The sequence below is a fragment of the Anthonomus grandis genome, chromosome 4 (assembly GCF_022605725.1).
Source record: "Anthonomus grandis grandis chromosome 4, icAntGran1.3, whole genome shotgun sequence".
Lineage (NCBI taxonomy): Eukaryota > Metazoa > Arthropoda > Insecta > Coleoptera > Curculionidae > Anthonomus > Anthonomus grandis.
Window position 1 is genome coordinate 30483816 of NC_065549.1, and position 20441 is coordinate 30504256.

A 20441-nucleotide genomic window follows, 5' to 3' on the forward strand; every position below is an offset into this window, starting at 1 on the left:
ATACGTAGAATACTCATTCCTTACAATGAGATTTCTTGCTGCTTTGAGATTTTACAAACCAGCTTTCATGATATAAAAAATGTTTTCTCATGGCGATCATAAAGATGCTGCTCCAAAGGAATTGTACAATTCAGCTTCACAACAATAATTTCTTTGTTGAAAAACATATTTTTTGAAATACGTTTTCTGCTTATTGGTAAAATCCTAAACTAAAAAACATTTAACAGAATTCTATAAAAATTTAATTTTTTCATAAGACCATCCCTCGACATCCATACATTAAATATTCTTTTAAATTTATAAGTCAATAATGACGCCAATCGAAGCTTATTAACTATTCACGAAAGTTGATGTCACGAGAAACGACGGATCTAATTAAACTAAAAAAAATTTCTCTATGATATCAACAGTGTGGTTCTTAAATAATATGTACAAAAAATACTATGTCAGTGAGAAACAATAAAAAACTTAAATAAAAGATGCATCTATTGCCTAGCTACAGGCAAACACAGACTCTCAAACAAAGACATCTTTAAATCATCTCACAGCTGCTTACCTTTTACGCTTCTATGCCACGCTAATTTAAACCCCAAACTGAATAGAATAATAAAATTGAGCAATATAAAGTTTAAACCAAATCAAAACGTTTCAAAATTAATTATTAAAGAAGCAAAAATAATAAACCTATCCCGCTTGCTGAAACTAGAAAACTGCCTGGCGCCAACGGTCCTGTGAAGTGCATTTCAACCCCCTAGCTTCATCCCTTTCTATACACTTGTTCCGTCTTTATCTACATACATATCTTGAATCTCACCCCATGCATTTTCTTCCTTTTTTAATACATAGTCTGGCTCTAGTAGGTCTGTCTCTCTTCACACTCAAATCGAGAGTGCTTTTAGACCCCATAGGAATCTATCTCTGTTCTTCCTATGTTAGAGCATGTCCGGTCTTTCTCTAATATTCGACAATTCGTTAAACAGCAATCTCAGCTCCAGCGCGGCGAGTGGCTCTAGAGAGTATATAGAGCTCTCGCTTTAATTTGGGGTAAACCTACATCCTATATAACGTTCAATTATAGTTAGAGCACGAGTTAGCCTATTTAGTTTCATTTGAACTAAAAGTAAAGTTTTTAAGAAAATATTTCTTATTAAATTTATAAAATGGAAATATTTTAATAAAAAATATTGAACTAATTGTTTGGAGGTTTAAAAGGGTTTACACCTTCATCTTTAATTTTTTTTTAATACAGTCGATAAGAAAGATTTTTTGGAATATTTATACCTTACGTAGATCCTGAAGCTAATATCTAGGATGTTCCATTGCAAACTATCTAGTCTTTTAATAAATGTAATTGGGTTTCAACCGTGAAACTTAAATTATCGCCTAAAATTACATCTCTATGTAAAGAACTTGGTAAAACCATCAATGTACACTTCACTTTATAATAATTACCCCAATTTTGATATAGTTTGATGATTAAATGCAATGAATATTTCTGATGACTTTATTATTAGATTACGACAAACTACAAAAAATCAATTTGGTTTTCGCGAAAAATTTTTCACTGCACATCAAACTGTCGCATCCTCAAGAGCTTATTTGACCAACAGTATCTATTAGGCTTTAAATGGCAATAAAGCATTATTGAGAATATTTTTGTACCTAGCAAAAGCTTGGATTATGTTGAACTTACTAAATTATTAAGCTTACTTGAGGATATGGGTTTCAGAAGACTAAACTTGCTTAAAACGTACCTGTCAAATAAATGTTGTTATTGATGGAAACTCTGGTGAAGATACAGTAGTGGCAGAAAGTAGAGCAACTTCTTTATTTTAAACACATCTATTTTATTTAGTAAGAAAATACAATCTAATTGGAAATATAATACCAATAAGATCTAAGCATTATAAATCTATCAACAACTTAACTTAATATTCTTTGTTTATATTTTTTATGTACAAAAATGAATTCTGGGGCGGAAAAAAGTAGAGCAACTTTTGAAGAATTGATGTTTTTCTTTTAGTAAAAACTGAAATACAATTACAATTTTAGTATTTTGTAAAATATCCATCATTTTTGATAACTTCCTCACAACGGTGGCGCATAGATTGCAGTAACCTAGAAATTATTACTGGGTCCATATTAATCCAAGCTTCGTGTAATGCATTGAACAATTCGTCCTTATTTTTGTAAGTTTTCCCCCTTATTTTCCTATCCAAAATTTCCCATAGGTTCTCGATGGGGTTTAAATCTGGTGATTGACTTGGCCAGTCCATTACTTGAATATATTGCTGTCTAAACCAAGCCTTTACATATTTAGAAGAATGCTTTGGATCATTGTCCTGCTGAAAAATGTGCCTAAGGGGCATTTTCTCGTCTGCATATGGAACCATTTCATTTTCCAGAATATCTTTGTACATAAATCTATCCATTATCCCATCAATTTTATGAAGTGGCCCCATTCCGAAACCGGAAAAGCAGCCCCACACCATAACTGATCCACCACCATGTTTTACTGTTGGACAAGTGTATCTGGGATTTAACCTTTGGTTTGCAGGACGTCGAACATATGCTATTCCATCACTTTGAAACAAATTAAACTTTGATTTGTCGCTGAATATTATCTTTTTCCAGTCATTAATTGTCCAGTGCAAATGAGATCGAGCAAAAAGAAGACGGGATCGTCTGTTTTTTGCAGATAATAAGAGCTTTTTTGCTGGACGTCTTGCAAATAAATTGGCCTCGCATAATCTACTTCTTATTGTCCTTGAAGATACCTGAACGCCTAATTCTTCTGATAAACGCTGCTTTATTTTACTTGAACCCAAAAATGGATCACTCTGAGATATTTTCAAAATTTGTTTATCTTGATATTTATCGGTTTTTCTTGGTCTTCCTGTTTTTTTTCTAGGTAAAACATGTCCATGCTTCACATAACGTGAAATTATTCGCGATACTATAGATTTATTCAAACTAAACCTTCTTGCAATATTGATTCGTTTTTCACCATTTTTGTGACAGTCTATAATTCGTGTTTTTAAATCAACGGATAAAGGCCGTCCTCTAGGCATTGTAAACTAACTTTGCTTTTAATGCAACCGGTAAACAGCTGGAATTAAACTAATATTATTCGATTTGTAAGTTCTAAGAAAAATGTTGCTCTACTTTTTGCCAGGTACACAAATTCTTATCAGTTTAAAAATAAACAGAAATATTTAGAAGGTCAATTCTTATCTGATTTAAGACTACCTACTTGACCAAAAGTATTGTGGATAAATATCATTGTTATTCCTTTCGTTAGTTGTCAAGAAATTTTATTTTTTTAAAAGTTGCTCTACTTTCTGCCACTACTGTATGTTGGTTGAATACGAGTTCCTCAGAGAGTATTGGGACCTATTCTATTCACTATATACATAAACGGTATCTTAAAACTAAATCTAAATAGCAACATATCAGTTTTTGCAGATGACACTGTATTTCTTGTAATTGAAAAAAACTGGTCAGAAGTCGGCAGCAATGCTTATTCTTCTCGTGCATTTTTGAACAAATATTTGCGGAGTGATATAATTGTAGTAAAAAAAAACTACAAGAGATAATAGATAGGACTATAAAAACATCATTATATTTCTAAGCATCTTTATAACTGAGCAATTTGAAAAATAATGTCTATGTTATAAGGTCTCTGTAGTACCTCCGGTCCAAGTTCTGGCATTTTAAGAAATTAAATTGTTTACGACAGTAATAGGAGAATTAAACCTAGTTTATAAATTACACTCATTTAGTAAAGCAGTAGGAATTTTAACTGTTCCTTTGCGAATAATTTCACTTAGTTGACTAATTCGATGTAAATCGAAGGATATACCTGATTAAAGTATTCAAAAAAAGTTTTTTATTATCACATGCCATTCATATAAAAAGTAAATACACATTTTTCACATAATCAATGCAACAGCCAACCCTACTACTAGTAGCCTTACAATTTCGAACAGAATATATCTATTGCTCCTTTCTTACTCAATGGGATTTCCAATAAACCTGCCTTTATCCGGCCAAATCGATGCTAGTTGCATAAAAATATCTTAAAAATGGTTGGAGCGTAGGGTATGAATATGATGTATGTATATGAATGGGAAATTTGCAAATTCTGCTTTTCATAAGTAAGTATATGAGTTTCTCAAGTTTTGTCTAGAGAAACATTCACGATAGAAAAATAGATAAACGAGTTCCAGCGCGAGACGGAGGTTGCTACTCGCTACTTTTTGAAGGGTTCTTTTTTTAAATCATAAACGACGAATAACATATAGTTAGTTGAGATGTTGAGAAAAGAGTCTTTGCTAAAACGCAGCAAATGAAAGGCGTGTGGTATAAGATGGATTTATCACCGTTGATTTGATTGATAAACAAATAGCCGTGTTGTTTATCTAAAAGATGTGTCAAGTCAAAGACGTAAAGGCAAGTTTGTCAAGTTGTTATTACGACGTTAAGGTTATTGTAAGGACGTATGTTAGTCCAAGACGTATAAAAACGATTAACTTGTAAAGTCATTATTATGAGTTGTGTTTTTAGTCAAGTCGTAATTAAGACGCATTTAACCGTTGTGTTTGGATTAAGTTGTATTGTCGTGAAATGCAATTTTGTTTATTGCCTATAGCTATTATAACAATATCCTTAGATAACTGATTGATAAAAGACAATTTTCAAAAAAAAAAATTATTAAAATATTAAGTACATCATGATTAGGTATATCAAAAACCAACTATAATAACTATTTTAGTAATAATTTAAAGTCTAAATGCTTGTTGACATTTAGTTTATTAGTTGAATTTTGTAAGTAAAAAAAATTCATTCAAAATCACATCCACTTTATTAGTAGCGAGTTCAAGAGAAGCTGAGCCAGCTAACACCCCATTAGAGTTTTAGTTTCAAAATGTTAGTGGTATGCGGACTCAAAAAGTAATAATTAGTGGAACAAACTTGGAAGGGTTGTAGAGGACCTCAAAACAAGCAAATTTGCGCCATAAACCCCTATCCGAAAATTATTAGATTTTGAGATACAGATTAAGAAAAAATCTTATTTTCAACATTAACATTGTCAAAAATTCACTTTCTGCTACCGAATTCCACATTAAAGGCAAATATTTTTTTCCGTATAATAAATACCGTAAGTATTATCAAACGAATGAAATTAAAAATTTGAATTATAGCGAGAAATAAATTTTGAACAATGGATTTTATTTTGTTATGCAAAAACCGTACGCCGAAGAAAACGAAAAGACGAAAAAGCCAAGAGACGAAATTTACTCTAAATTAAATGATTTGAAAAAATATCTGTATTTGAAGAAAAAATAGTAGCGTCCTATTCTTTTTTAAAGAGTTCAGTCGGTTCTAGCCCGCATGGACCATAACGATAAGATAAGATTAATAAGATAGAGTGGGAACTATTCAATTACGAAGTTACCGTCATTTCATGACCTGTCAGAAACAAAGTGGAGGTGGACTGATTATTTTCATTACTGACAGGATCCAGTCATGCTGTTTAAAAATTGCATAAAAATACATTATGCGAAATAAATAATACAAGGTTTATAGCATATAGTCTGTATATACCACTCTCATCAGCAAATGTTTATGGTTGGCATTATAAGGCTGTTGAAATTGTAACCTTGCAGTATCCCGCATGTAATTTCCATCTATTTGAAAATCTATCTAATTCACGTTGGACTAATAATGAGTTCGGATGCCTTGACGGTGATTGCATATCAAATGGACCAAGAATTTGGATTCTTAAATCTCTTTTAACACAAACAAAAACCTAATAAAAAGAATTTGTTTTTGGAGGTTGTCGGGGCAAAAGGTTATGAGTGTATCATATCGTACAATAAATAGAGTCCTATCAACCTTCAGCATACTGATTTTTACTATGACTTTAGAAATGGAAACTATAGGAATTTGAATGGATATTGATTTAATGGACTGGCGGATACTTATACAATTAAATGTAGACCGAGATTATGTCTGCGTCAAAATGGCAACTCCCTTGAATATTTGTTACAATTGAAAGTACTTCTGATAGTCTTATGTTATGTGCATACCCGATAGAGTTTTAAAGACATCTTTTAATTTCATTAAGTGATTAAAAATAAGACCGTACAAGTTCATATTGCACAACTTTTTTTCAACAATTTATTTGTTTCTTTTTTCCGAAAACGGGAGCTTCTATCGAAATACGACAATAGCACGTTTTTATTTAAATGGTGGTTGTTTTTGATTTTAACTTTATTAAAACATTATTAAAAAGTAGCAAGAAAAAAGGTTTGAAATTTGCTTAGAACATTGAAAGGCTAGAATTAGCATTGCCGTGGAACAATGGGCAGTTTGTTTGCTTGCAACATCTCTGATGCAATGATGCCAAATGCTTAGGTAGAAATTACAAAAAAACACACTTTATAATATCATAAAAATTTGTCACTTATTTTGACAGGGGCAAAACAATACTATTCCTCTTTAATAAAATATGAACCATTCTTTTTTATTTAATATGATAAGGTACTCTATAAAGAAGTCAGCGTTCAAAGTTAAATGAAAGTAGTATATCACGTATATTAGAGAAAAAGGCAACAACATCGCAACGCTGCTTCTTGATTCCACCGACACAACTAATCTTTCCCAGTGACGCCGTCAAAAAATATTAACATGATAAAAATTTATTATTAATAGATTATGCTTTAAATTATAAACAATATTACCGTTTTTGAACTCTTTATGCGTTTTACTTCTAATAAAAAGCATTTTTATGGAAATTAAATATTTTATAATCATTATAGATTTCTTAAGTTATTATTATTCTACGGTTATGACGACGCTTGTCCCTTAATATGATGTTATAACAATATCGATATTTGCGAAAATATTTGCTTAAATCGCCTTTTTCCCAGGGTGGCGGCACAAACGACACAAGTTTTTACTATTGTAACAGTTCACAAAAATACTGAAATGACTTAACCTTTTTCTTTTTTCAACCAAAAACTAAAGAAAAAACACAGAACTTCACAAATGCCGAATTTAAACACAAGCCGTTTGTCAAGATGACATTTCGCAGGATGACATCAGCTTTTGCGGTGTTGCTATTTCAAATTTTTTAGAAAATAAGTTTTAGGAATAATAATGTTTAATAATTTTTATTTTGCTGTGAAGATCTTGTTTCTGCGCTTAGAATAATATATATATATATATTATTCAATAATATTATTCAATAATATATATATATATATATATATATATATATATATATATATATATATATTATATGTATATATATACGCCATGTGCACAGACATATATATCTAGTTTTTATTTTTAAAATCTAACACCAATAGCTTAAATTAACATTATTATATACGTTGATATATAGCTGAAAATTTCTTGTTTTGAAAATTTTTCTAAACTTGACAACTTGAGAATTGATGAATATGTTAGTAATCAAAACATTCCCCTTGCCTCTGTGCACATGGCGAACTTAAACAGTGTTGTTGTTTACTAATTATAGCCTTTCAATGTTCTAAGTCGACAATCAAAGATAGTTCTTAAGAACTTTCTAAATAGTGGCATTATAGTTAATTTCAAAGCGTCTAGAGCTTCCTTATCGTCTTTTTTGGACAATGACGGATAACTGTTCCTGGTGTTCTACTCTGTTTCAATAATTATTATGAAGCCGTTAATAAAAAAAAAATAATGATTTTCTGTTGGTAGATCATCTTAAAAGTTGTGAGTGAGTAAGGCTATCTATTAATAGCTGTTTCTTTTTTGACTTCCCTTCTAACTTCATAATCTATAAGAGCTAATTAGATACCTCTAAGAAGAACGTATACAATCTACTGAATTTGTCGAATGTTCCAAAAAAAATGGGATATTAAATAATTAATCAGCGTTAGTAGTCGAGAAATCGAAAGAAACGTGCGCAAAAGCCATTGTCAGAATTGAATACGCTCTGGAGTTTAATTCATTTAAGATGTAAAATGATTTCTACACCGCAAGATGTTTACTCTTAAATATGATAAAATGAAGAAAAGACCAGAAGGAAAAAAAACTGAAGTAAGAATAAAAACTAAGTAAGAATCCATAGAAACGAAAGAAATGTCAGTAAATAACATTTGAACAAAACCGGATTTACAATAATGGTTTCTTCCCAATTTCAAATTTATTCTTGATACAATTGTTTAAAATTCATAAATTAAACCTGTGATAACTCAGCAACTCTACATTCTCTCAATTCATTTTAATCGCACAGTCATCGTGTGTAGTTAATGTCAGGTTTAAAAGGGAATTCGCTATACGAATCTGCATCTGTTCGTTTTTTCTTATTGAAGTAACACAAAAATCGTGACTGGTTACTTTTTATCTAGATCAATATAAAAATAAATGGCCGATGCTTTAAGATTCAAGAAGAATACACGTACGCATTTATTATGGTTTACCATTTTTAAACCTTGTAATCGCGAAATCTCATATTTAAGAATAATACAAGGCAATTAGGCGATTGATGATGGATATCTGGAAATAAAGGATTTTATTAATAATTTACAGTTTCGATTATTCTATAAAGTGGTTGTTCCAATTTAAAGGCTCTATAAAATATTCCGTTGTATCATCAAAATAGCTATGGCATCCTGTACCAGATTTTTCTATGCATAAATGTTTCTTAAACCTGATTCTTAAAACGTTCTGTTAATACACCCTTACGTAATCTAAACCGTTAATTTAGAATTACATAAATCCCTCCCTCTGTCCAAACATGTAAACCACATAACTTACGTTAGGTTACGGCAGCGCAGGTAGATAGACGAATAGAAAAAGGTTTCAACCCCCTATTATATGTTAAAGGATTTTTTTATGTAATTTTTTATAAGTAATACGGTTTTGCTACCGTAATAAGAAGGGAGTATGATGTACTAGTTCAAGTTCAGTGGGTCATGTGAAATTGTATCTATATTTAGATAGGTTTCCACTGGAATAGTTTTTTAAGTTTAAAATCTCACAAAAAAATAAAAAAATATATAATGAGAAGACAATATACAGAATATCTGACACAAAACAGCCCACCCTGAAAATCTTGAAAAATAAATTGTTTAGCCAAAAACGGCCGAACATGTTAAATTTAATAGAGGGAGGGGGACATTTCTTGACATAAATTGCATTTCTCTAACGTTATACCCTCACCCCCATGTCAATTTTTTTAAATGGGAGTAGGGAAGAATAGATGTGGCTGACATTTTTGAAAAGTTTAAATCTTATAATTTTTTGCCTGCATATCCAGATGTTATCTGTAATCAAGAAAAAAGTTATTTTGACAAAAACATCAAAACGTGCAGTAAATACCTGCATATTTCGACGCTTTTGTTGGTTTAGTTATTTTTATTTTGGTAGGTATCGGTGTTTTGTTGAAGTGAGCAATAAAAACAGTAGCGCGAAGTATTTGTTTAATCTAATCCTGTTTATATTGATAACAATGGTTTATACGCTGCAAGAAGGAAGAGTTGGTGGGTTTCTATTATCGACAAAATAAGTCTGCTAGAGCAGCAGAACGTTCTTTATGTGGTTATCATGGTTATCATCCGGATAAAAGGGTAAACCATCCTTATGTAACCGATTGGATGAGGAAGTTTCAAGAAGTAGAGTCAGTACAAAACAGAAAAATGAATTTCATCATCCAGGGAGAAATGAAGTGGTAAAAATTGCAGTGTTGGGTAATGTTGAGATGGAACCTAATACACCTGCTCAAAAAAATTGCTACCGCATTTTGCGAGTCTAAAAGTACCGTTCACAAACTTTTAAAATTACACAAATATCCTGCCTACAAAACCAAACCAGTAAATGACCTAAATGAAGATGTTTTTGATAGTCATGTACAATTTTGTGAGTACTTTAGTGATAGGTTAAATCGTGTAAGAAATTTGCTGTAAAATATTTTTGTTGATTGGCTGGAGAGGTACCGTAGAATGGCCTGCTAGATCTCCCGATCTTATCCCTTTGGATTTTTTTTATAGGGTCTCTAAAAATCAAAGTCTTTGCCACAAAGCCTGACTCCCTTGAAGATTTTCGAAATAGAATTGTTAATAAATGTCAGTTAATAACGCCCGTAATGTTCGATAATGTGCGCAGATGTTTTACACAACAATTAGATTTTTGTATGGAGGTAAACAGAGATCATTTTCAATATTTAATAAAATAGATGTTAAATTTATTTTTTTTCATTTAATATAAGGTTTATTTTTTTATCTCCATTCTTGAGAACGAATTAATAAAAAAAAATAAAAATAGGACTATGTAGGAAATAAAATTTAATAGGACTATGGAAGGTCAAGGTGACGTGTGCCGCCGTTTTTGGCTAAACAACATTTTTAGGGTGGACTGTTTTTTCTCGGACACCCTGTATATTTAACAACGATTCTATGATTGTAAAGGGTATACTAATATCAATTTATAATAATAGGCCTTTCCTTTCTGAGTAACTTTGCTACTTGATTTTAATAAACCGGGCTTCTAAAGTCTAAAGGTATACTTGAATATAAAATTTAGTAATTATCGTTATATCAACGGCATTTTTATCTCTCTTTCTCTCTTATTTCTAATTATTTACTAAATAGATATTAATTTATTTGCTGCATTCCTTTATTTAAAGGAATGCAGTAAATCAAAGAAACTTATTTGATTGCTTTCCTTTCACTTTTTTTTTCAGTGTAATGTCTTCGTTCTTCAAATGTATCTAAAGTACTTTATTTTTTGAAATTTCTTATATAAATGAGTTTTTAATCTTATGTAAGAATTGGAAAGATTTACAAAGAAGTTTAATGAGCTAAATATATGTGTCTATTAAGTGTAAAAACATACAGTAACCTAAATAGATCCTTAACACACATAACCTCAACCAACTTAGAAAAATAAGAAAATGGTAACAATTTGTGAAAAGTCACAAACAAAAATATTCAACTTTTGCAAATGAAACCATAAAATAATTTTGCCAAACAAGTCATCTAAATATAGGATAAATAAAAGCAAGAATTTGAAATTAAAAAATTCATGGATCAATTATTTAAAAATAACTTAAAGTTCCCTTTAGCCCAAATACTCTGTGAACCAAAACTCGCAAGAGTACCTATAGATCGAATTATGTCATGATTGTCTAAATACCCTATTATTCTTTTATTTTTTCGAAGTTTTAGGTAAAAGCCTAATGACAGAAATTTTTCAAGCCGTTAGAAAACCCAATTTTCTAAGCAAAAATTAAATATATGACCTAGAATAAGAACGATTAATGGACAACTGAGTTTAATCATATTTAGTAAGATGTAATCAGAACAGTGGGTATTACATTTAAGTACTGAAATTGCTCTCTTAATATCTTGATCACTAACTTCATTCAATTAAAATTCAAAATCGCCAATTCTTCGACCAAGATAATTTTGTATTATAATTCCATGTGCCGAAGGTGATACTTTTCGAACTAACTTTTTACAAAAAGTGTTTATAACATCGCAAGTACAATCCAAATTAGTCAAAGTTTCTGAATAGGTTTTAGATTTATTATTGTAAACATTGAGACAATTTACACGGTTAATTTTTTTAATCTTTTATTACATTATGCATTGCAGCAATCACGGAGACTTCTTCTTAATCACCTTCATAGTGCGAAGTGGGGTATGAATATTAAAACAATTTAATATATTTTTAGGGCAGTATTTGTATTTTTTCAGCTTAGTTAAAAATTTTGCATCAATCCCTATTCTGCAAGTCACTTTAAAAAGACAGTCGAAGTGCCTATTTCCGCGACGCCAACATTATCACTATGATCACTATGCTCATTTGTAAGTAATTTTGATGACAAGACTCCAAGGTCACTGCTTGCCTAAAGAAATTTTTAAGAATGTAATACTTTAGCAACTTTTTCTATTGCAACCTTATTCTCAGTCCCCTCACTCACGAAGCAAGTAAAACAAATTATTTTTGCTTAATCTAGTTTCCTCAGTATTTACAATAGCCTTCAAACATTCTACGTCATTATTTAGAAGTTTATCGTCATCATACCAGGACTGCTAAGATTTTGGACCTTTTTTTTTCTTCTCTTTTAGCTCTGCTTTTTCCTTTTTCTTTATTTTTAAGGCTAAAATCATTACCAGATAATATACAGTGGAATGGTGTGTATTCATTCTAATCTTAAGTCCAAAAGTCCTTCATCCCTATAGCACTAAAAAACCGCCAAGGAGGTTTCAGCAGCCATAAATGTTGCTCCAACCTCTGCGACCTTTACGCATTCCAGGTGAAAATACGCCCTTATAATCTTCTTTCCCACAAACTTTTTACAAACTTTACACTCCTTTGCCAATTTAATCGCCTTTAGAGACACCCTGTACATTGTATTGACACTTCCTGCACGCCTTGACAACACTGCTTTTGATTTTCATAACGCACTGAGTTTTACCGAAAAATTGACAAATATTAACAACAAATTCCAATGCTGTTGCCCCTGCACCTAAAACCAAATTTATTATAGCAGGTCGGGAAGGTGGGAAGGCTTTTCTCCACAAATGAAAATACCAATCTTTTTTCCAAGAGTTTGCATTTCGATGAGTTCACTCATCATCATCAAGATCTTATACTACACAGCTGTGATGTTTACGTGATATGATAATAATGCGAATTTCCTCACTAATGTCTTAGATTTTAAGGGAAGATTATCAGGTGTTCAAAGTAATTTTAATTTACTTAAAGTTACAAAATAAAATTATTTCCCGCGATCAAATAAAAAGATAAACAGGCATAACCTTGTACGTTATTGGGAAAAAATAAACTATATTATGACTCATTAAAATATTTTTATTTGTTTTCTTATTTAATTTGTTATAATGGGGTAGATTCTGTTTTCTAAAGATTTATTCTGGCGTGCCCCAGGGCTCCATCCTTGGGCTAATCTTTTTTTCAATTTATCTATCAAATATGTCAAAAATATTCATATCATCTAAGCAGCACTATTATGCTGATAATACTCAAATATATCTCTCATTTTAACCAGGTGAAAGTTTCTTAAGCAGTGGCTGCCATTAATTATGACCTTACTAATGTTTACGAGTTTTCTAAAAATCATTGCTTACAATTAAATTTTATGAAATCAGCATTTATGCTGTTTGGGGGCAAAAGGAATTTCTTACAGGATTATCGGGACCTAATTCATATCAATAACGAGCCTATAAAACACGTAGAGTACTGGCATGAGCTTGGGTTTGATTCTGGATAGTGACCTGCGATTTACGCAGCATGTAAATTCACGTATTCAAAAAGGCTTTTTAAACCTTAAAAATATTTACCCACATCGTAGCGATGTGGACGATGATTTTAAATAGAAAAACAAAAATTCTACTGTGTGATTCGCTGGTCCCAGCACAGCTTAATCATTGCGATGCAGTGTATGGTCCATGCCTAAGAACTTCTGAAGGGAGTAGAATTCAGAAACTCCAAAATGCGTTCCTTAGACTAATATATGGTATAAGGAAGCGCAACCCCATAAAATACAAGCTTAAGGAAACTAGGTGGTTGACTATGCACAACAGAAAGATTTTGCACGCATCTTCAGTGTTTTTTTAAATAATTAATTTAAGATCCCCACCTTACTTGCATAATAAAATAAAATTTCGCACAGATGTTCACAATATTAATACCCGGTATAAAGGAAGAAGAAATTACTTATAAAAGATCATTTTCTTATCAAATTTCAAAAATTATAAAACATTTTTAGTTTACATTCTTTTAAAAACTACATTTTTAAGAAATTACTGCAGAAACAATAAAGCATAATTTAGTGGGGGTTTCGTTTTTTTTACTTTCTTTTTTCTATTGGATGATGATGACAAAAACAATTAATGCAATAGACTACAATAGACAAAAGAGAAAAAAAACTTATCAGTCAACTAAATGGCATGATATAATATGAGAAGTAAAAAAGTGAGCAAAATGGATTTTGACCATCAAGTAAAAAAATATAAACTCCTAGTTTCGGTCGTGCAAAGTAACAATATATGAGAGTTACAGTTAAGACTAAACATTTCGCGAAAATTAATATTCTAACCTGTAATTCCGGAGGACCTCCTTCGTCTCTAATAAGAAGCAGATAGCTCTGATTTTCAACCAGTATCTCCTTCTTAAATCTACCACCTTCAGGACTCTCCTCTTGCATATAGGACCCCGTAAGGTATCTGTGGACCAAAGCGGATTTTCCCGAACTTAATGATCCCACTATGCCAAGCCGAAGATCTGGAACTGCTCTTGACAAGGTCCATTCTTGCGAGTTCACGAAAGAATCTGTAAAGAAAACCTCATATTAATATTAGATATATGGTTTCCATCCACATCGAATATTTTAAACTTTACCTAAAATGCAATTTCGTAAAACAACAGTACACTACATTTATTGCTTAACTCTTTCCTTTTAAGGTAAACCAAAGTCCAAATTTAGGCTGCCAAAATAAATTTAAAGTGGCGTTTGCTTATTTTTATTGCCGACGTTACACGCCATATGTCGGGTGACCCAAAAGAATGGCCGCACGTCTTACTATGCTATAAAAAATGTACCTTCTGTAAACGAGGCTTTAAGGCTTTATCTTGACAGAATGCTAATGAAGTTAACACGTTTGGAATTTATGTTACTAGAATTGGATCGTATGTTTTGCATGTGCTAGTGAAATTTTAATCTGTGATGAACAGCTGTAAAGAAATCTTTACTTAAAGACATACAAAATATATATGTACGTATGTATGTGTGATCGTATGGAGAAGTGGACTGGATCTTAGTTTCTATAATTTATCACAAAACTGAGTGAAACAAAATGAATGAACTCGTTCATTCATCAGTATTTAGTTCAGTAGTAAACTAGTATAAGTTAAAAAAAAGCTAAAAGTAATTGAATAAAATATTAAAACAATTACATTCAAATTTTAAAAATCTGAATGAACAATATTTAGTGATTTGACAGTTTTATTGACCATCCACATTTGACAGTTTTCGCGACCAATCAAACATATTTAAAAAGTTCTAATGCGCATGTAAAATACTAGCGCACAATGGTAATCTTAAAACTACATTTATTAGTAGACATTAAAGGAAATGACAATGGTGATCTCGTCACTTTATAATGATATAGCATTAAAATTCCTATTCCTAGATTAAAATCAAAATGAGATTCTCATGGCAATAGTATTACGCATGTAATCTTTTATCAAATAAGATTCCTCGCCTTATAAAATAGTATTTAAAATATCAGCTTCTTCTTCTTCTTCTCCGCAACATTTCAAAATTTAATTCATATTCATAACCATCTAGTAATAAATATAATTTGGACAGGTCAAAGTATGGAAACATTTTAGGACGATTTATTTCTGCAGCCCTCTACTAATAATTGAAATATAAATTATAGCCATACCCATTAACTTAAAAGTTTCCAGAAACATTTGGGACCACTCAGTTTTAGTACTATTAAATAGTTGTTGGGTCTCTAATATGTACATATCTATGTTGTGAATACCATAGCTTTTTCCGTGGAAAGGAGTATTAAAAATACTGTGGTATCGTAAAATTTGATAGGGAACATTAAAGTTAGTCTGTCTCAAAAGATCTGGACAATCGATGAATCCATTTATGACTCTGTAAACAAAGACAGCTCCTGACATATCATGGCATGACTGACACTTAGGTGCGATATTTGTTGTTTAATAGTAGAATATTAATGATGATTTTCAATGGTAGAATGAGTATGGTAAGCACAATACCTCAATGTATGTTGGCATCCCTCCAATATAATTCCCCCCCAGTATTAACATGATTCTGGTAATAGGGCGCAATCATACAACTGAACAGTATTTCAAAACCATTGTAGCCGAACAACAATAAGGCAATATTGTGAAATCTATTAAAAAATATTTACAATTCCTAGTAACAAAACTAGGAATTTTAGATGCTTTTATTGAAACAATGTTAATATGGTCATTCTCTTCTAAAATGATGCCCAAATCTCGAACAGAAGAAAATAGCTCAAATGTTGACCCAGTCCATCGTGTTTCAATTCTGGTGGTTTTAGACTAGAGCATCCTGCAATAATGCTTGATATTTTAAGCTATCTACAGGTCTCCAAAACTTTAAGTCGTCTACTAACATTAAATATTTGTTATTTAGGAAACAGGAAGGGATATAATGCAAGTGCTGATACGTGGCGAAGTATGGCCAATCACCAAGTTGTACAATGGGGTATAAGTGTGGATATTGGAGAGTTGTGTTTTTCTCAGAAAAATAAAAATTTATTATCTTGCGCGCGTGTTTTGTGTTACTTTTCTATCAGTCGAAATGGCATGTTTAATTTTGTAGAATTTTTCAATATCTCTATTTATATCGATCCATTTTACCTGCACTTAAATTATTGATCGGCCCTATCTCAGAGCGAGAATTATTTTCTCCATGCTTCACAGGAAGATTTTGGTACTTTGGTTCGATCTAGAAATCGAATCTAATGGCTACTGGTCTCCTTACATTTTTCCTGACATCAGATCTAGGCATTTGCATTATTCATCACTTCATAGTCGATTCCATTTTTCATGAGAAAAAGAATTATGAGATATATTAAAACTCTATTCGGAATTTCTATTATCCTTTGATAAAAACAGGAACTCTTCATAAAGATCTCCATCAAGTAAATAGTTTCGTACGGTTCTACATGCATGTTAATACCATATTGTTCCTAAATTTCATTTCTAATTTGTCTGGAAAATAATTTTAACGGTAGTGCAAAACTTTGACACAAAAATTATGTAATAACCTCTAACTTGCCTACTTCATGCATATTTTGAGATCAATAGGCATATTGACTGTGCAAGAAACATTTTTATTTTTTGGTTTTTCAATTTACTCTTCACATAATTTATATATTTTGATCACATTTTAAAAATGAGCTTTTTTCAAATGAGCAAATAAGATCTTAATTTGGTTTTTATAGAGCTCGCCATAATTTTTTCGTTAAAATAGCTCACAGGAAGCATCGATATATCAAAAAAAATGTAAATATGATTCAATCAACTATCGACCTGTCGTTAAAAAGTTATCTCTTAATGCCGAAAACCAAACAAAACTGAAAGAAGTTTATGGTAGTAAAAACAGTACCAGATTAATAATTAACGTATTTTATAGAAAAGCTTTTTATAGAAATCCAACGCTATCATCATTATCCTTTTCGATATTCGTATACGTTCACTGGGTCCTCGGAGCTGAGACGGTCAATCAACATCTATTAAGGTTTTAATGCCCTACATGAAATAAAAATTTTACTTGGACCAGTTGGGTTTATTCCTAAACAAAGACCTCAGTCGTCAACTTAATATTCTATTCGTATCAGGAAACACTAATAATACCGTCAATACAAACAGCTTGCGAGCATACTTTTATGTCATAAAACTGTTTCAAAATTCACTTCAAGTCAGCAGAAATTAGCGAACTGAGCTTTTAAAACTATACCAGTCCAGGAGCTGCAAGAAAATGACTGATCTTGATCGACAAGTAGGCAGAACAAGTACTGTTTTAAAAATACTTTAACTACTTATAAATATTATTTGTTTTTATATTAAGGAAGAAGTCCATTCTGAAGTGGAGTCAATATAAAATTGAAAAGTTAGTAGGGGAAGTCTTCTTTATTTGTGGAGAAAAGACTTCCCCTACTAACTTTTTAATTTGTTTTTATTATCGTTACTATGCTAAAATAAATGAACATTGGTCCATCCAACAACATACACAACAGCAAGCTCAAGCAACTCATGTGCGGGCGGAATTCATTAGAGATAAAATTATTTACCCATTTTCATATCAAAATGTAATTGATGACAGAAATCTTCAGTTTTTGCAAAATGCTTTGGTATTACAATTAAAACGGGCATTTCCAACACAATATGGAAATTTCAACGAAAGAGTCTACTTTCAGCAGGATGGTGCACCTCCCCTCTATGAGGCTAATGTACACCAATTTCTATTTTTTTCAAAATAAATGGATAGCAACATATTCTTAAAAGCCAAGAAATATTAACACCTAAAATTTAGGCAACAAATCCAGTTAAGTCAAGAACTAAGTCTGCTACTTAATTAATAAGACATTCATTAATTAATCTTAGTTGTAGTTTTTAAATATTATTTTTTTTAATAAACAAATCAGAATGCCTTCCTTGTAATAACTGTTTGACATCCGATCATCAATCCCAATCATCATTAATATTTAGGTTTCTATAGTTTCCGTTAAATAGTGCATTTTAGTAAAAAGACAAATAGGCCGACAGACTAAAGTTTGTATAAATAACAGTTGTTTTCAATACAAATCTATCATATAACATTTAATAATTTGATTACCTAAAAGAATAAACGTACAAATAGGCGCTTTTACTATTTATTAAGTGAAGACTATTTATTGCCGTACAGTTGAAAATATGGTATGCTTGTGATACTAAAAATGGATTAACATACGATGTGTTACATTTAAAATAATAAAACAAAAAAGCTGATATTGGCTGCTATGACATACCCTGTATAAAAAGTTTTTATTATAAAATATGCGTAACTGATAGTTGCAATGGACAGATTTTCAATTTTTTAATCAAAATAATTGTCCGTGTAGTACTAAAGCGGATTTAGACCTTATTGTTTACAATACCCCACATACATACATTACATTGCTTTTGCAACGCGCCGTATACACGTGTATACATATATTTATACCACTGGTGTTTAATTTTCTGTAATACTAAGGAAAACAAGTAGCTTTTCCAAAAGCAAACATTACACGTAATAAAATTAAATTCCCGAATTTGCTAACGATGCTACTTTTAGCGCGAAAGCAAAATATTTGGTAATGACGTCTTGGCGTAATTTCCACCCGATTTTCGCCATTGGCAAAATTATATGAAATAATAAATTTTATTTTGGAGTGTCTAGATATTTTTGGAATCGTATATATACACCACACGTATATGACCATTTTATATTTATAAACATGTTTACTTCGAAGGAATATTTTAAGTAAAGGGAGTTTAAAAAATAAGAGATTTATATAATTTAATATCTTGAGGAGAGTAAAGCTCACTATAGTTAAAAAGCACAGTGAATACTGAAGTAATAACTTTACTATGAGGTTTTCAAAGAAACTAAAACTCTGGTAGTCTAATTCTCATCTCCCATCTATAAATACACACTTAAACTAGTGTTTCGCTTTTGACAAAATATATCCTTTAGGATCTTGCATCTGCCTGTAAGTTTAAGTAAATACCCAAATATTTATGGCAATAATTCAAAGGGTCCTGTTCAAATACCCTCTTATTTACTTGAACGATATTTAAACAAGAATTTTTTACTTCCCTCGATAGTATTTCTAAAGATCCCATATGCAATATCCGTATTTCAATAATAGAAAGTTCAAATATCAATAGATGACATCATATGGGGTTTATACTCACCTGCATATTTGCTTTACTCAGTATAGTTTATTGAAATTGGAAAAAAATCACAAAAATTACCAATAAATTTGACATAGTTTAGTTTATTCCTACAAATAAATTCGACAAATAATAAATATTTTATAAAATAATAAAACATAATTATGAGGCAATAGATGAATAACATACGAGTATTATGCTGATCTGGCGACTTTTGTTGATATAGTATGATGCAACCTAAAAAAGTATGCTAATTACATAATTATTAAAATGTACAAAATATTTTTAATGCGAAAATAGTAAACTTAACAAAATACACATATTTTATATTCAAATACATTGGCATTAGACGAATTACAACTAGCGGACCAAAAAACACGCCTCTTTTTACATTATTACATACCAAATTTTTGGTAACAATGCATGATGCAACTCTAGGCCTTTTTTAAAGAATAATATGAATTCTGTCATATTTGACTATATTCTCACGAACCTATTGAACACCATTTTAAACCAAAATAGAAATACTCCCTGGATTCACTTTTTTTATAGAACCGTACTGATTATTGATCAGATACTAAAATACTTTCGTTTCTACAAACTCTTAGATTTCTTGAATTTAAAGCGTTTGAGATCTTAGGAGCAAAACACTGATTTTTGCAAATAATTTTAATCTCCAATACAGCTGTCTAATATAGTAACAGTTCGTCTATTGAGATGCTATATCTCCATATAGATAATATAAACCATTCTAAAAGCATATTCCGGCTAAGCATGGAACATACTAGTTCTTTACAATAAAAGCTCTTGGCTCGAATTACTTATGTTGTTGCCAAATTTATCCAAGCCTATTTACACGCGCAGTATTTTGGGATTGAAAAATCTAAAAGATTGTTTGATGAGCTTTTTGGTCAAGGACAAGCAGGTCGCAGCAAGGG

General features: G+C 31.0%; 1 protein-coding gene across 3 annotated transcripts in view; it reads right to left on the bottom strand.

Annotated features, from left to right (window-relative positions):
• Positions 1-20441, bottom strand: part of LOC126735774 (centaurin-gamma-1A) — a 293447-nt gene that overhangs the window by 42510 nt on the left and 230496 nt on the right. For 2 of the 3 annotated variants that reach the window (XM_050439880.1, XM_050439879.1), the window contains one exon: positions 14117-14349. In XM_050439880.1, coding sequence (XP_050295837.1) covers positions 14117-14349 — 233 coding nt within the window. Of the gene's footprint in view, positions 1-556; positions 704-14116; positions 14350-20441 lie in introns of those variants that run through there. The other variant, XM_050439881.1, reaches the window with a different exon arrangement.